Source organism: Lissotriton vulgaris, chromosome 8, assembly GCF_964263255.1.
Source record: "Lissotriton vulgaris chromosome 8, aLisVul1.2, whole genome shotgun sequence".
NCBI lineage: Eukaryota > Metazoa > Chordata > Amphibia > Caudata > Salamandridae > Lissotriton > Lissotriton vulgaris.
In genome coordinates, this window is record NC_141696.1 from 163181862 (window position 1) to 163194994 (window position 13133).

General features: G+C 40.6%; 1 protein-coding gene across 1 annotated transcript in view; it reads right to left on the reverse strand.

The window, feature by feature from the left end:
• Nucleotides 1-13133, reverse strand: part of LOC147696807 (retinal guanylyl cyclase 2-like) — a 408956-nt gene that overhangs the window by 51155 nt on the left and 344668 nt on the right. The window contains exons 12-13 of the mRNA XM_086933248.1: nt 9376-9539; nt 4326-4518 (exon numbers count right to left, since the gene is read on the reverse strand). Coding sequence (XP_086789374.1) covers nt 4326-4518; nt 9376-9539 — 357 coding nt within the window. The remainder of the gene's footprint in view (nt 1-4325; nt 4519-9375; nt 9540-13133) is intronic.

The following is a 13133-nucleotide window of genomic DNA, read 5'->3' on the forward strand; positions in this document are numbered from 1 at the left end:
AGGGAGTGCACAGCTTGAGGACTAAATGTCTCAAAACAAATTTATAATCAATCAATTTCAACAATAGTGAGAAACGCTCAAAGGCATTAAGGTTCATTTGAAATCATCAAATTTAGTTAGTATGCCATAAAACAAATCATATACAAAAGATCATTGGTATCATTCGCAAAACATTTTTGATAAGTATTGTCGAAGCAGTCTATTTCAGAATGATCCTAAACCAACACAAAAATATATACATAAACATGTAACTCCATGTAGATGTAATTCTTTTTCAAAAGTCCCAATGCATTTCGGGTTTATTGAAAAACCCTTCGTCAGGGGAATCAATTTGCATAAATGTGGTGATCTTCAAAGTCAGAAGTGCGTCCACAGTAATCTAAAACACAACAATATGCAGTGAATATACTGCTTTACATGTAGGATTTGCACCCCAAGATGTGTTGTTTTGAAAGGAAATGTGAAGGAATGTGCTCAGTTTGATAGTAATAACCAAAATCCATATAGCTGCTAGACAAAGCGCGTTAAAGTAATGTGTGGCGATAGGTAATAGAGGTCCCGAAGAGCCCAAAAGAAGAAGGTTTAACATTAAAGAGTAAGCTTGCCTGAACACCCCCAAAGGCGCCGAGTGCAGCAGAGAATACCTTCTAGCTACAGTTGAGTGTGTGCCATTCTGCCAAAAATAAAGATGCTCTAATGAAGAATGCATGATAGAAAAGTCCACGTGAAAGAAAGTAAACAAATGCAAGTGTGGGCTTACCGGAAGCCTGGAGGAGTTCTCGTGGGTTGGTGCCCAGAGCGGAAGCTTGAGAATCAGTCTGTGAACTAATAGGAGGCGCACGGTTAGTAAACTGTGCGCGTCGAAATTAAAAAGAGAATACATAAAGCGGAAGCATGTTTGACCTACCCGTAGTGTAGAAAAGTTGCTGACCACCAGTGATAACAGTCGCCGAGACGCGAAGTGTATGTCAGCTGTCCCAGAATGCTACGCGATTAAAAGGGGACGTGTTCTGCAATGAGGGGAACGCAAAACTAACCGAAACCCGGAAATAAGCCCTAATGTGTAAACAATGTGGAAAACGGACTGAGGTACGATCATAGTGTGAGATGGCTCGTGTTGTATTGTGTGAAAGGAGTAAAGCATTAAGTGGCAAAAAAGTCCAGACAAAGTATGATTCCATTAAAAAAGAAGAGAGTATCTGTAAAAAGAAACTGAGTATTCAGAGAGGGTACAAAAGAGGAATATCACCCTGAGGTAGTGTAAACCAAGGAACAGAAGCGGGTTCAAATCCTGTACAAATATTTAAGGGTGATGGAATTATACACTGGTATCATCATAAGAAACATAACATCTCATAATGGTCGTTGAGCCCATTGGGGGCCAACGTACATGATATTTTGATCCAATGTGTTTCTCTGCGGGCTAATGCAGTGTTGATATCTATACCAGAGACCTTTTTAACACTTTCAAGAATTGTGTAGAGTAGTTGAGGTATAGTGTGTCCCGCCGTGTCCCAGTGTACTGCCAATGGAGATGTGGTGTTTTTGTTCCTAATTCGGCTTTTATGCTCTACAATGCGTGTCTTTATTTTCCTGCTAGTTCTGCCTACATACACAAAGCCACAGGGACATTTAATTGCATATATTACTTGTTCTGTATTGCAATTGGATGTGTGATTTAATTTCAATTTTTTGCCCGTCTGTGGGTGCATGAAGATGTCGCCTTGAATTACATTGCTGCATTGGCCGCAGTTGTAGCATTTCGTCATTCCCTTGAAGCCTCCCATGGGTTTTTCTTCCTGAGGTTTTTAAATTTCACGTAGATTTTTTGATCTTTGATGTGCAAATAGTGGAGGTTCCAAAAAGATGTTATGGAAGTCAGGTTCATTTTCAATGATCTCCCATCGTTTCTTGATGATTGTTTATATGAGAGGAGTTTGAGTAGAATTTTTTAATACAAATACTTCTCTTCGTGATGGTGTTCTCATGGAGGCTTGCAGTAAGTCCTTCCTAGGTTTTTTTTCAACTTGTTCTTCTGCTTGATTGAGTATCGTGAGTGGGTATCCTCTCGCTTGATATTTGCGTTTTTGATCCTGAATGTTAATTTTGCATAGTTGTTCATCTGAGGTGATCCTTTTTATACGCATGAACTGAGAGATTGGTAGGTGTTTCCTCAACGAGAATGGATGTGCGCTTGTGAAGTGAAGTGCACTGTTCACATCTGTCGATTTTGTGTAAACTGATGTGCTTAAACCAGTTGCAGTCTTGCGAATTTCAATGTCCAGGAAGTTTCTTTTTTCTTCCTGAATATTGTGTGTGAATTGAATCCTCGGGTTATGTGAATTCAGAGTCTTAATTGAGTCTTCAAGTAAATGTCTTTGGCCATTCCATATGACAAGGATGTCATCAATGTATCGAAAAATTGACACTGCATTGTTTTGCCACGTGGGGTTGGTGAGCATGTGCTGGTATTCAAAATAGGCCATGAAGGTATTGGCATACGAAGGGGCTCCGGGAAAGCCCATGGATGTTCCCGTCTTCTGTAATTAAATTTGTTCTGCCAAAGAAAATAACTATGATATAGCGAGAAGTGTAGTAATTCCAGAAGAAAGATAGCTAATTCCGATGGTATGGTCGAGGCCAGCAGTCTCCACTCCACTGCCTCTAAGCCTTCATTGTGTGCTATTGAGGTGTAGAGAGCCACAACATCCATTGTGCACAATAGAGTGTCGTGGTTTACCACATTGTCAATTGCTTCCAGTTTTAAGAGACAGTCCGTAGTGTCCCGTATGTACGTGTCCCAAGTTTGTACCAGTGTCTGTAGGTGGTAATCCACAAAATATCCAATTGCTTCATGTATTGAGTTGCATCCGGCCACTATGGGCCTAAAGGGTGGTCTTAAATGATCTTTATGCATCTTGGGAAGCATGTAGATGTGTGGAGCTTTTGGTGTTTGGTTCACCAGGTGTTTTCCAGTTTGTGTATCTATAATGCCTTCATCTGTAGCTCTTGTAACTATAGAAGTTAGCAAAACTGTGGACGCACTTCTGACTTTGAAGATCACCACATTTATGCAAATTGATACCCCTGACAAAGGGTTTTTCAATAAACCCGAAATGCATTGGGACTTTTGAAAAAGAATTACATCTACATGGAGTTACATGTTTATGTATATATTTTTGTGTTGGTTTAGGATCATTCTGAAATAGACTGCTTCGTCAATACTTATCAAAAATGTTTTGCGAATGATACCAATGATCTTTTGTATATGATTTGTTTGATGGCATACTAACTAAATTTGATGATTTCAAATGAACCTTGATGCCTTTGAGCGTTTCTCACTATTGTTGAAACTGATTGATTATACATTTTTTTGAGACATTTAGTCCTCAAGCTGTGCACTCCCTTCACTGTGGGTTCTCCCACAGTTCTTCTCGCAATTATAAATGGGAAACTAGGGTCGTTTTCCACATAGAGAATAGCACGCAAATTCCTTACACACCTTAAAATACCTTATACACCACTTAAAATCAAACATAAAATTATCTTGACTTAGGTGTGCACCTGCACCACCCTATATTGGTGGGATCTTTACCACACATATACCTTTACCAAACATGCCTCTACAACAAAATTCATTGTAAAGGCATGCATAGTAAAGACTTGATAAAGACGCTGTAGCTGTAAAGACCGCGTGGTTAAGGCCACATGGTTTAAGCATGCGCGGTTGTGTCACACAACCAAGGTACTCTCTCATTTATCTAGACTAGAAACTAAAATTGCCATTTTACAAGAAAAGCACTGCAATGCCTCTGAATCAGTTAAATGGAAGAGACAATGGGCTGGTCGAGCTATTTTTCTCTCCAGCTGCTGATTGTAAGGGTGGGGTTGCCATTCTTTGCCATAACGCTTGCACTTAAATGTCGTTTCTGCAGAATATTCCTAATACTTAATTACCTCTGGAATCCTACATTCCCTCTAATCAAGTCAGGGTTATATTAAGATAGTGCCTTGATTTCATCTTGTTTATATGTTTACAATTTCTTGAAAAAGACTGAGAGTGGAAGGAAATTTTATTTTTATGAGGCTTGGTGCTGAAAAAGAACATGTTTGATGCTGTTCTTTCTTCATTGTTCTGAAGCAAGAGAAAATAAACAGCAAACCAAAATGACACTTCTACAAAATGATGTTCCATAAAAGAGAAAAATAATCCCCAAAACGGAGGCTGCCTCGGACAAAGGTTCTATAAATACTGATCTGAGTATGACATAGGTCAGGTGACTAATTTCTGGCTAGAGGAACATATATTTGTTGGCGTTCTTTACCTTGTAAACATCGTGATTGCCAAGAACGGCATCGAACAGAGTGTACAGGTCATTCAAGAGGTCGACGACCTCAATGGGTTCACTGAGAGCTGAGATCGTCGTGAATCCAACGATGTCACTGAAGTAGATCGTCACTTGATCAAAGTATTCGGGCTCCACTGTGGCCCCTGTTTTCAGAGCTTCGGCTACGGATCTGAAAGCGAGAAGGCAGCGAAGCAAGAACTGGGTAAAGGGGAGCATCCCATTCTTTCTTGTAATACACATAATATACATATTATCGTATTCTGTGGGTTGCTTGAATTTAAGAAATGCGTGTGTGATAATATGAGATGGTACAACATCAACGCCTACAGATGAACATTGGGGGCAACACTCATCCGAGGTTCAGGCTTCACACAATTCATATTAATGAGATACATTCACACGAAATAGTGCTTATTGTTTTTTTTTTACAGATACATTTTACACTGAAAATCTGACAGCAAGCGCCTGTGCCTGCCTGACTGAAGCAAAGTTCCAACACAGAATGGAAGCAACCAGTTAAACGGAGATCAACACCTAAAGGACCATAAACAAAATGAGGAAATAGAAATGAAAACGAAGAGGCATATGTGCAAGCCCCTATCACCACCACATTCTCACCTATATTGACGTTGTGGTGGTGATAGGGGCTGCGCCTTATGTACAAGGCAGTGTTAAGCCGCTAAGGTGGCTTAAAGCTGCCTTGTATATAAGGCCCCTTTTCACGCTATGGTTGAAAGTTGTGGGCATGGGTGGGCAGTGGGTGTTGCGGTGGGCGTTTCACCGCAACACCCATTCATTTTGACGATGCCCCCTATGTACAAGGGCAGCTTACATAGGAGGAAGCGCCAAAATTAAGACCAGGTAAACACTGATCTAAAGATGGTGAGACGAGGAGAAATGCCTTATTTCACCTCATTTTTGCTTTTTCCGTGTGTGCTGCCTTGTGCACTCCCTCACCCACTTACCCAGCCACTCACTCACACACACATTTAGCCACCCACACACACAGCCCCTCAAACACCCACACGCAGGCAGTGATATACTTATAGAAATTGCAATAGAGTATGTTTGTATTAAATGTGTTGTTGTTTTAGTATTGCATCTGTGTGCAATATAACCAGCAGACCAAATATTTGTTTGAGGATTCAAAACGGTTTTGTGGATCCATAAAATTAATCTAAAAAAAGAAACACTTGGTGCATTGCATTTATAGAAAGACTACATAAGTTACCTTATCTTAATTTTTAAAATCTTTGTTTTAAAATTTTTAATAAGAATGAATGTGTGCACTGTGTGACAAACCACAATTAAAATTATTATTCATCCTGGAGATAGGTGTCAGCAGAGAGGTCAGTCTGTTGCAAATCACGACTACACTGAGCCATCATCCAAGAGAGAAGCCTTAGTGAACACAGGAATTTGCTCTGGCACAACTCCAGTGCATTCCACTGAATGCACAATTACTTGGCAAATGCGCCACGGAGATCTGGGACACATTCTCCTCCCACACCCTAGATGTCATCTTTCTCACAGACTTGGCTGAACTCCGACTCCGTGCCAGACATCCCCTCGCCACACCCGAAGGCTATAAGATAACCTGCCGGGACTAAAGCAATAAACACAGAGGTGGAATTGCCATCATCTAAAAGGACACCATCAGCTGCACAACCTCCTCAGACAACCCAAAACCTACAATGGAACATCTTAATTTCCAACTTCACACAGACAGAAAAAGAACCATCAGAGAAACCCCTACTCCGAGCATTACGTCTGCCTAAGAGACCTTAACTTCCACCTCGACCACCCTGATGACATCAACACAACCGACCTCCTGAAAAGCATGAGCAACATTGGCCTCTAACAACTTGCGATCGACTCCATCCACATGCTCAACCCGACTTTTGCATTCAGCAACAGAGTCAAGAACAACAGCGTATCACAGCTCACCTGGACCAACCACCACAGCGTCCACTTCACCTTCACAGGATCTACCAACACTGGCACCACGTCAACCAGCTCCACATACAGAAACTGGAAAAAGGTATCAGAAGACCAGTAGAACAACGCTCTCAACTCCCACGTCCCAGACACATCACTGGACCCAGAGCAGGCTGCCAAGAACTTTTCCCACTGGATCACAGAATGTGCTGACACAATCGCCTTGAGAAGAGAGCCAAACCCAAAGCACTGACCAGAGAAGCCAGCTGGTTATCCACGGAGCTGAAATCCTCCTAAAACAAATACAAGCAACTGGAAAGGAAATGGTGTGCTATTGAAAAGACAGAAGACTGTACCACCTTCAAAACAGCACTTGGCCAGTGCCACCACTTTCTGAGAGAAACAAACAAGAATGCACCAGCAGAGTACATAGAAGCCAGCACAAACCATAGCAAAGAGGGCTTCACCAATGTGAAGGAGTTCTACAACCCACAGCTACTGGGAACAACATCACCCTCTCCCGAGAACTGTGTGACACCCTGGCAGACTTCTTTCACAACAAGATCTCAGCCATCTACGAGAACTTCAAACTCACCCATGAACATGAACCTCAAACACCTGCTAAACAGTTGGGACCCTCTCACAACTCAAGCCACAATCTCAATCATGAACTTCGTACACTCTGGAACACCCACAGACCCATGTCCCCAGCACATGTTCAACCTCGGTAGCCAGATGATTGGCGACGAGTCCAAGAAAGTCCTGAACACCTCCCTCACCACGGCCTCCTTCCCTGAGGACTAGAAACACACTGAAGTGCGGGCCCTCCTGAAGAAACCATCTGCTGGCCCAGCAGATCCAAAGAACTACCAGGCCATCTCCCTGCTCCCCTTTCTGGTTAAGGTTCTCAAAAAGAAATCAACTAGTAGCTCACCAAACACTTGAAACAACACAACCTCCTGGACCTCTCTCAATCTGGATTCCAAGCCAACCACAGCACAGACAGCCCTGATAGCAGTCACTGATGGCATCAGGGCCCTCCTAGATGACGGCAAAATTGCAACCCTCATCCTCCTGGACTTGTCTCCCACCACATCTCAATAAACAGACTCCACCACATCAGAATCCAGGGAGATACCCTCAAATGGATTATTATGCTTCACCGGAAGAACACAGACAATATGCCTCCCGTCAGTCAACTTGAAATCAAAGGAGACAAGCTGCGGCATCCCACAAGGATGGATCGTTCCTCAGGCCCACCCTTTTCAACATGTACATGACCGTAATGGCCACCAGCATCAGATTGCACGGACTCAAAATTATCTCCTATGCCGATCCTCTTGCTGTCGCAAGACCCCTCCACCACCAGAACCAACTTCCACAGATGTATGATGAGCGTTGCCGAATGGATGAAGAACAACTGTCTCAAGCTCAACTTAGACAAGACATAAGCCTTCATCTTTGGGAACAGCACCTTGCAATGGAACAACACTTGGTGGCCTGCTAAACTCGGCCCTTCTTCCGCCTCGACAGACCACACTTGCAACCTCAGCTTCATCTTGGACAGTAAGTTATCTTTGCAGAAACAGGTAAAAACAATTTCGCTCACCTACCTTCATACCCTATGCATGCTCCATAAGATCTTCAGGTGGCGCCCAATCAACACCAGAAGGACCATCACTCAAGCCTTCATCACCAGAAAACTGGACTGTGGTAACAATCTTTACATAGGAATCATTGCACACCTCCTGAAGAGACTACAGACAATACAAAACGCAGCAGCAAGAGTCATCCTTGAGCTCGACAGATGGACTCACGTCACCAGCACCTCAAAAAGCTACACTGGTTCCTGATCCACAAGTGATGCCACTTAAAGATGATGACCCACACATATAAAGCCCTGCATCATGAAGGACCAGCATACATCAATAAACAAAAGGCCTTCCACCAACCAACCAAACACCTGCTATCAGCCTCCCTTTTCCTCACTGACACACACCCAGATCCACTGATCCAACAGCGGAGGACACTTCTTCTCTCTCCTGGAGACCAAAGCCTGGAAAAACATTCCACAGCACCTCAGGAATGCTGTATTGCTCCAGGAATTCAGAAAAATACTCAAGACATGGTTGTTCGAATTAACAGAGCACCACAAAGCAGCTAGCAACTCCAGAGAGGCTCAAGGATGACTTGCAATGCTTTATAAATCCTGATTAATTGATTGAAACAGCCACTCAAACACCCACTCACACACTGAAACAGTCAAACAACCACTCAGATGACATATGTTAGAAATAGTTTCACTCATTAGTAGTACAGAAAGAATAGTAATTTAACTTATGCAGTAGCTTAGTATATATCTTTAACCCCTTAGGTGCTCACCACGGCCCCCAGCCATCACGTGTCACTGTGGGTCTATGCTAATGACGGCCGGGGGCCGTCTGAGTCCCGCCCACTCGTTAATTCTCCCGCACAGCGGGAGAATTAACACCACACTCATGGGGTTAAGTCTCATAAATGTTTATGAAACACACTCACTGGATGATGTCTTCAGTAATGTAATTTGAGATGTCTTAAGTGACATGTCATGAGTGGTGTTATATGTGAGGTCATAAGCAGTGCATTGCGGGGGCATAAGTTATACTTAGCTCTGCTGAGTTTCTACGGATTTGTGCTGTGACATATGAGTCTAACTATAATGCTCCTGTAACCCTTGATTTTTTCAGTGAATATATATATATATATATATATATATATATATATATATATATATATATATATATATATATATATATATATATATATATATATATATATATATATATATATATATATATATATATATATATATATAACATAACTATGGTTGACAGAAAACAAACATTTCATAAACGGATGGCAGAGAAACAGGCATTGATTGTAACAAGGATTTCTGATATAGATAAAACTGAATGTCTTACAGTAACATACCAAAAATATCCTAGTCTTTTTAAAAACTATAACACTCTTACATCCACTCTTACATCCGCTTTTGAAGCCCTGCATGACTAAATTCCTGTAAATACAGAGTTTAACATGTATTACTTACGGAGGTAGCATCTGTGAAAGTAGCTTCTCCGTTTTCTGTTTTTCTACCTCTAGCTCTTCTGTTCGCTCCCTTATCAAGTCTTCCAGGTTACTGGAGTACTGCTCAAGCATTCTTAGCATGGAGTCTATGATGTTGGTCTTCTTGCCTTTATTGATAGTTTTAAACTGATAAAGGATTTGTCTTATTATTTACTTCTTCAAACTTACTATTTATTATAGAAATTGTAATATAATATACAGAAACAAAATACTGTAACAAACCATGTCATAATCTTTTGCACAATGCTCCTTTGCTCTACAGATAGATTTAATCTTTATTAGCTCATTTGTATACACATAAATACACAAAGTAGAACAGAGAAAACATAAGCAAACGCTTTCACAAAACAGTCTCTAAAGGTTATTGGAATAAATGTTGCGCAAAATTGAGACGATTGCATATCGATATAAACTGTAACCTGTTTACTTTTTAATACTTGTAAGTTAGTGACTAATATCTGGAACATAACTCTGAGTGTGGGGTTAAAGTATTTACGTTTCAGAAACAACAGTCCCATTGTTGATGCACAGTGATGTTACTAATAAAACCAAATAGGAGATCCCAAAATATCTAATTAACTAATAGAGACAGTGCTGATGAGATGCACATATACAATCTTAATAACATACATAGGTTACAAGAGGGGAACACATAATGGATACTGTGGTTGGCACCCTTTCTTTCACATCAGCCTAAGTGTTCATGCGCTTCAAAACCATAACCTAGATTGTACCGCACCAGCCTTATCCACATCTCAGTCTGTAGCAATGCTACATCAAGATCACAATGTCGCCTTCTCTCTTCCTCCACCACTCATAATTATGGAATTCATACACTTGTAAAATAGCTAACAAGTTGAGCATCCCTTGCAGAGATCTAGGTGCAACATGTACGTGCCTGGTGTATGAGACTAGGGGCCAGATGTAGGCAATCCCAATTTACCTATTCTTAAATACCAAATTTTACCGATTCGGTATTTAAGAATAGGTAAATGGAATGTATATAAATTTTCGGTAAAAGTTACTGAATCGGTAAGATTCGGTATTTACCGAATCCGTATTTACTTATTCGGTAATTGCCATTCATTCCTATGGGCCTGGAGGCCCATAGGAATGAATGGCAATTACCGAATCGGAAAATACCTATTCGGTAAAATGCGGGTAACATTCAAGGGTGCCCCCCTGAATCGTGCTTGTGTGCAGATGTGGCACACATACATGCCCCATGTCTGCCACATGGCACAGTTGAAAATGCACAGATTTGCATTTTCAAAGGTATTCCTTATTTACCACCAACTTATCCTAAAATGGGAAAAGCACTCATTTGAGTGCTCCCTACATTGCAAATTCGGTAATTTACCGATTCGGTATTTTAAGGAATCGGTAATTTACTGATTCCTTAAAATACCGAATCGGTAAATTACCGAATTTGCAATTTAGGCCACCTACATCCCAAATGCCCAATACCGGTCGGTAACGGTCGAAATTCAGTAATTTCGGCCGTTACCGACCGGTATTGGGCCACCTACATCTGGCCCTTGGTGTTTACCTTCGCATATGCTTAAAGGTTTCTCTCAGTCCGGATAAAGACTCTTAACTAATTGTGTGTGGAAACACTGTTGATGTAGTAGGCAACTGAACAATTTGAATTAATTACAAATTCTTATGTTTTGATGCTGAGGATCTGTATGAACAATAGCAAATATTCAGTTTGATCCATTGCTTCTTTTATGGTATATGCACATCCCTTTTTCTTTTAATTCAATAAGAACTGTGTGATCTCTTTAGCAATGAGCACGATTATGAAAACTTAAAAATACTGGATTTTTGGGATGACTTGATGGGGATTATCACTGATTTATTTGTGTTTTAATTGTGCTTGAGAAAATATATGATTTGATGATTATTTGAATGAACTGAATTCCTAGTCCATACTTTTGTTGTGTACCACTGTGTACTGGGCTTATCACATCTCAGAACACCACACAACCACATCATTGCACCATGGTACACTCAGACAGCCCCTTTCTCAAAAGGCTGTCTACTGTAATACGAAATAATTTCCCCTCAAACTTTGAAAAGAGGATTTTTAGAACTTTAAACCATGCAGAGGTTATTAGATAGATTCTGGAGACTTTCAAGATCTGAAGAATTGGCACTCAAAAAAGATCTCTTCTACTCCAGCCTCTTCCTCTAGAAGGACGTTGTTATCAAGATGCAAATTAATTAAAAAACATAATGTACAAAGGTAAACATTCATGGGAAGATGTCTATCTCTGTTTTTAATAATGCTAAAGTCATGATTCAAATACCAGGTGATATCCTTGCTCAATTTGATTTACTATTTGAGACCCTGCTTTACTCTCAGAAGATGCTTGCCTCCACTGATAGCTCTGTATTCTAGACCTCTCTCTCTCTATAACACCATATTAACTTCTCTTTCCACTCCACCACCAGAACAATGCCTCATCTCACTCTCCCAATGTGTTTACTTCTTCTCCTTTATCCCATTCACCAGAAAATGTAAAAGAAGATTTCCTCCTCATTCCTTTTTTTAATGGAATACTGTGACTCACACAACAAATGACTTTTAACATTCACTGAACCGGTTACAAAAACATATTCTTTAATTTCGAGTACCATCATCTACTGACTACTCTTACTCCTGTGTTGTGCTCTCATTGGAGCTTTCCTATTGAATGCACCAAGAGTACTATAACCAAAATAACATTCAGAATACTTCACAGTACCACACATAAGGGAAGGGCAGAAACAACCAACCTACATTCAGCCCCTCTCTCTTATCTCCCTTTGGGCCATTAATACCTGAGGCCCTGGAAATGAGTCAATATTTTCTCAGCCCAAGAATTACTGATACACTATTTCTAATGACTTTAGTGCAGTATAGGCCAATGTTTTCAATAATTATTTTGGTGTTTTCACTAACACACACATTAACCCTTTGCATGCTGCGCACATTCCCTCGCGGTGCGGGCAAATTAATGAGTGGGCGGAGTTCAGACGGCCCCTGGTCATCCTCGGCGCACCACCACCGTGACGTCGGACAGCCGGGGCTGTCCGAAGCACGCAAGGGGTTAATCCTGATTTCAAACACTGTAGGTAGTTCAAGCTCTCTGTGGATTCCAAACCCTATCACAGCTCTTATAGTAGCATTTTATTGCACTAAAGAATTTAGAATAAAAGTTAAATGAATTGGGAAAAATGCGTGCAAATGATTTATTATGTTGAAGATGACTTGGAAAAGCAGAGAAGGGGTGGAAGGAATTATGTTGAAGAGAGTTAACGAATGCATTATAGAACAGGCGGTAGCATTCCATAAATGATTGTAACAACAGCAAATCTTTTTCAAATTTTATGGACACCTTGAAAACTGAAAAATAACAGTAAATATATACATTTGGAAGAAAAATGAATAATTTTTAACAGTGTATCTAAACTGCAACCAAGGAGCTCACTATAAAACTAAGAATACAGAAAACAGTCATGATAGGCAAAAGGCGAATTCTTTGAAACTGGAAAGGACCTAGCCGCAGGACTGCTAACAATTAGATGGAAGAATTATCCAAACTGGCAAACTTTGAAAGAATCTGGGAAAATATTCTTAGCTTTCTTTGCTGAATGATTACATACATTTTACTGTGGAGAACAAAACATATTTATGTTTGAAAATTATAAAGTATTTGTAATGGTAATTATTTT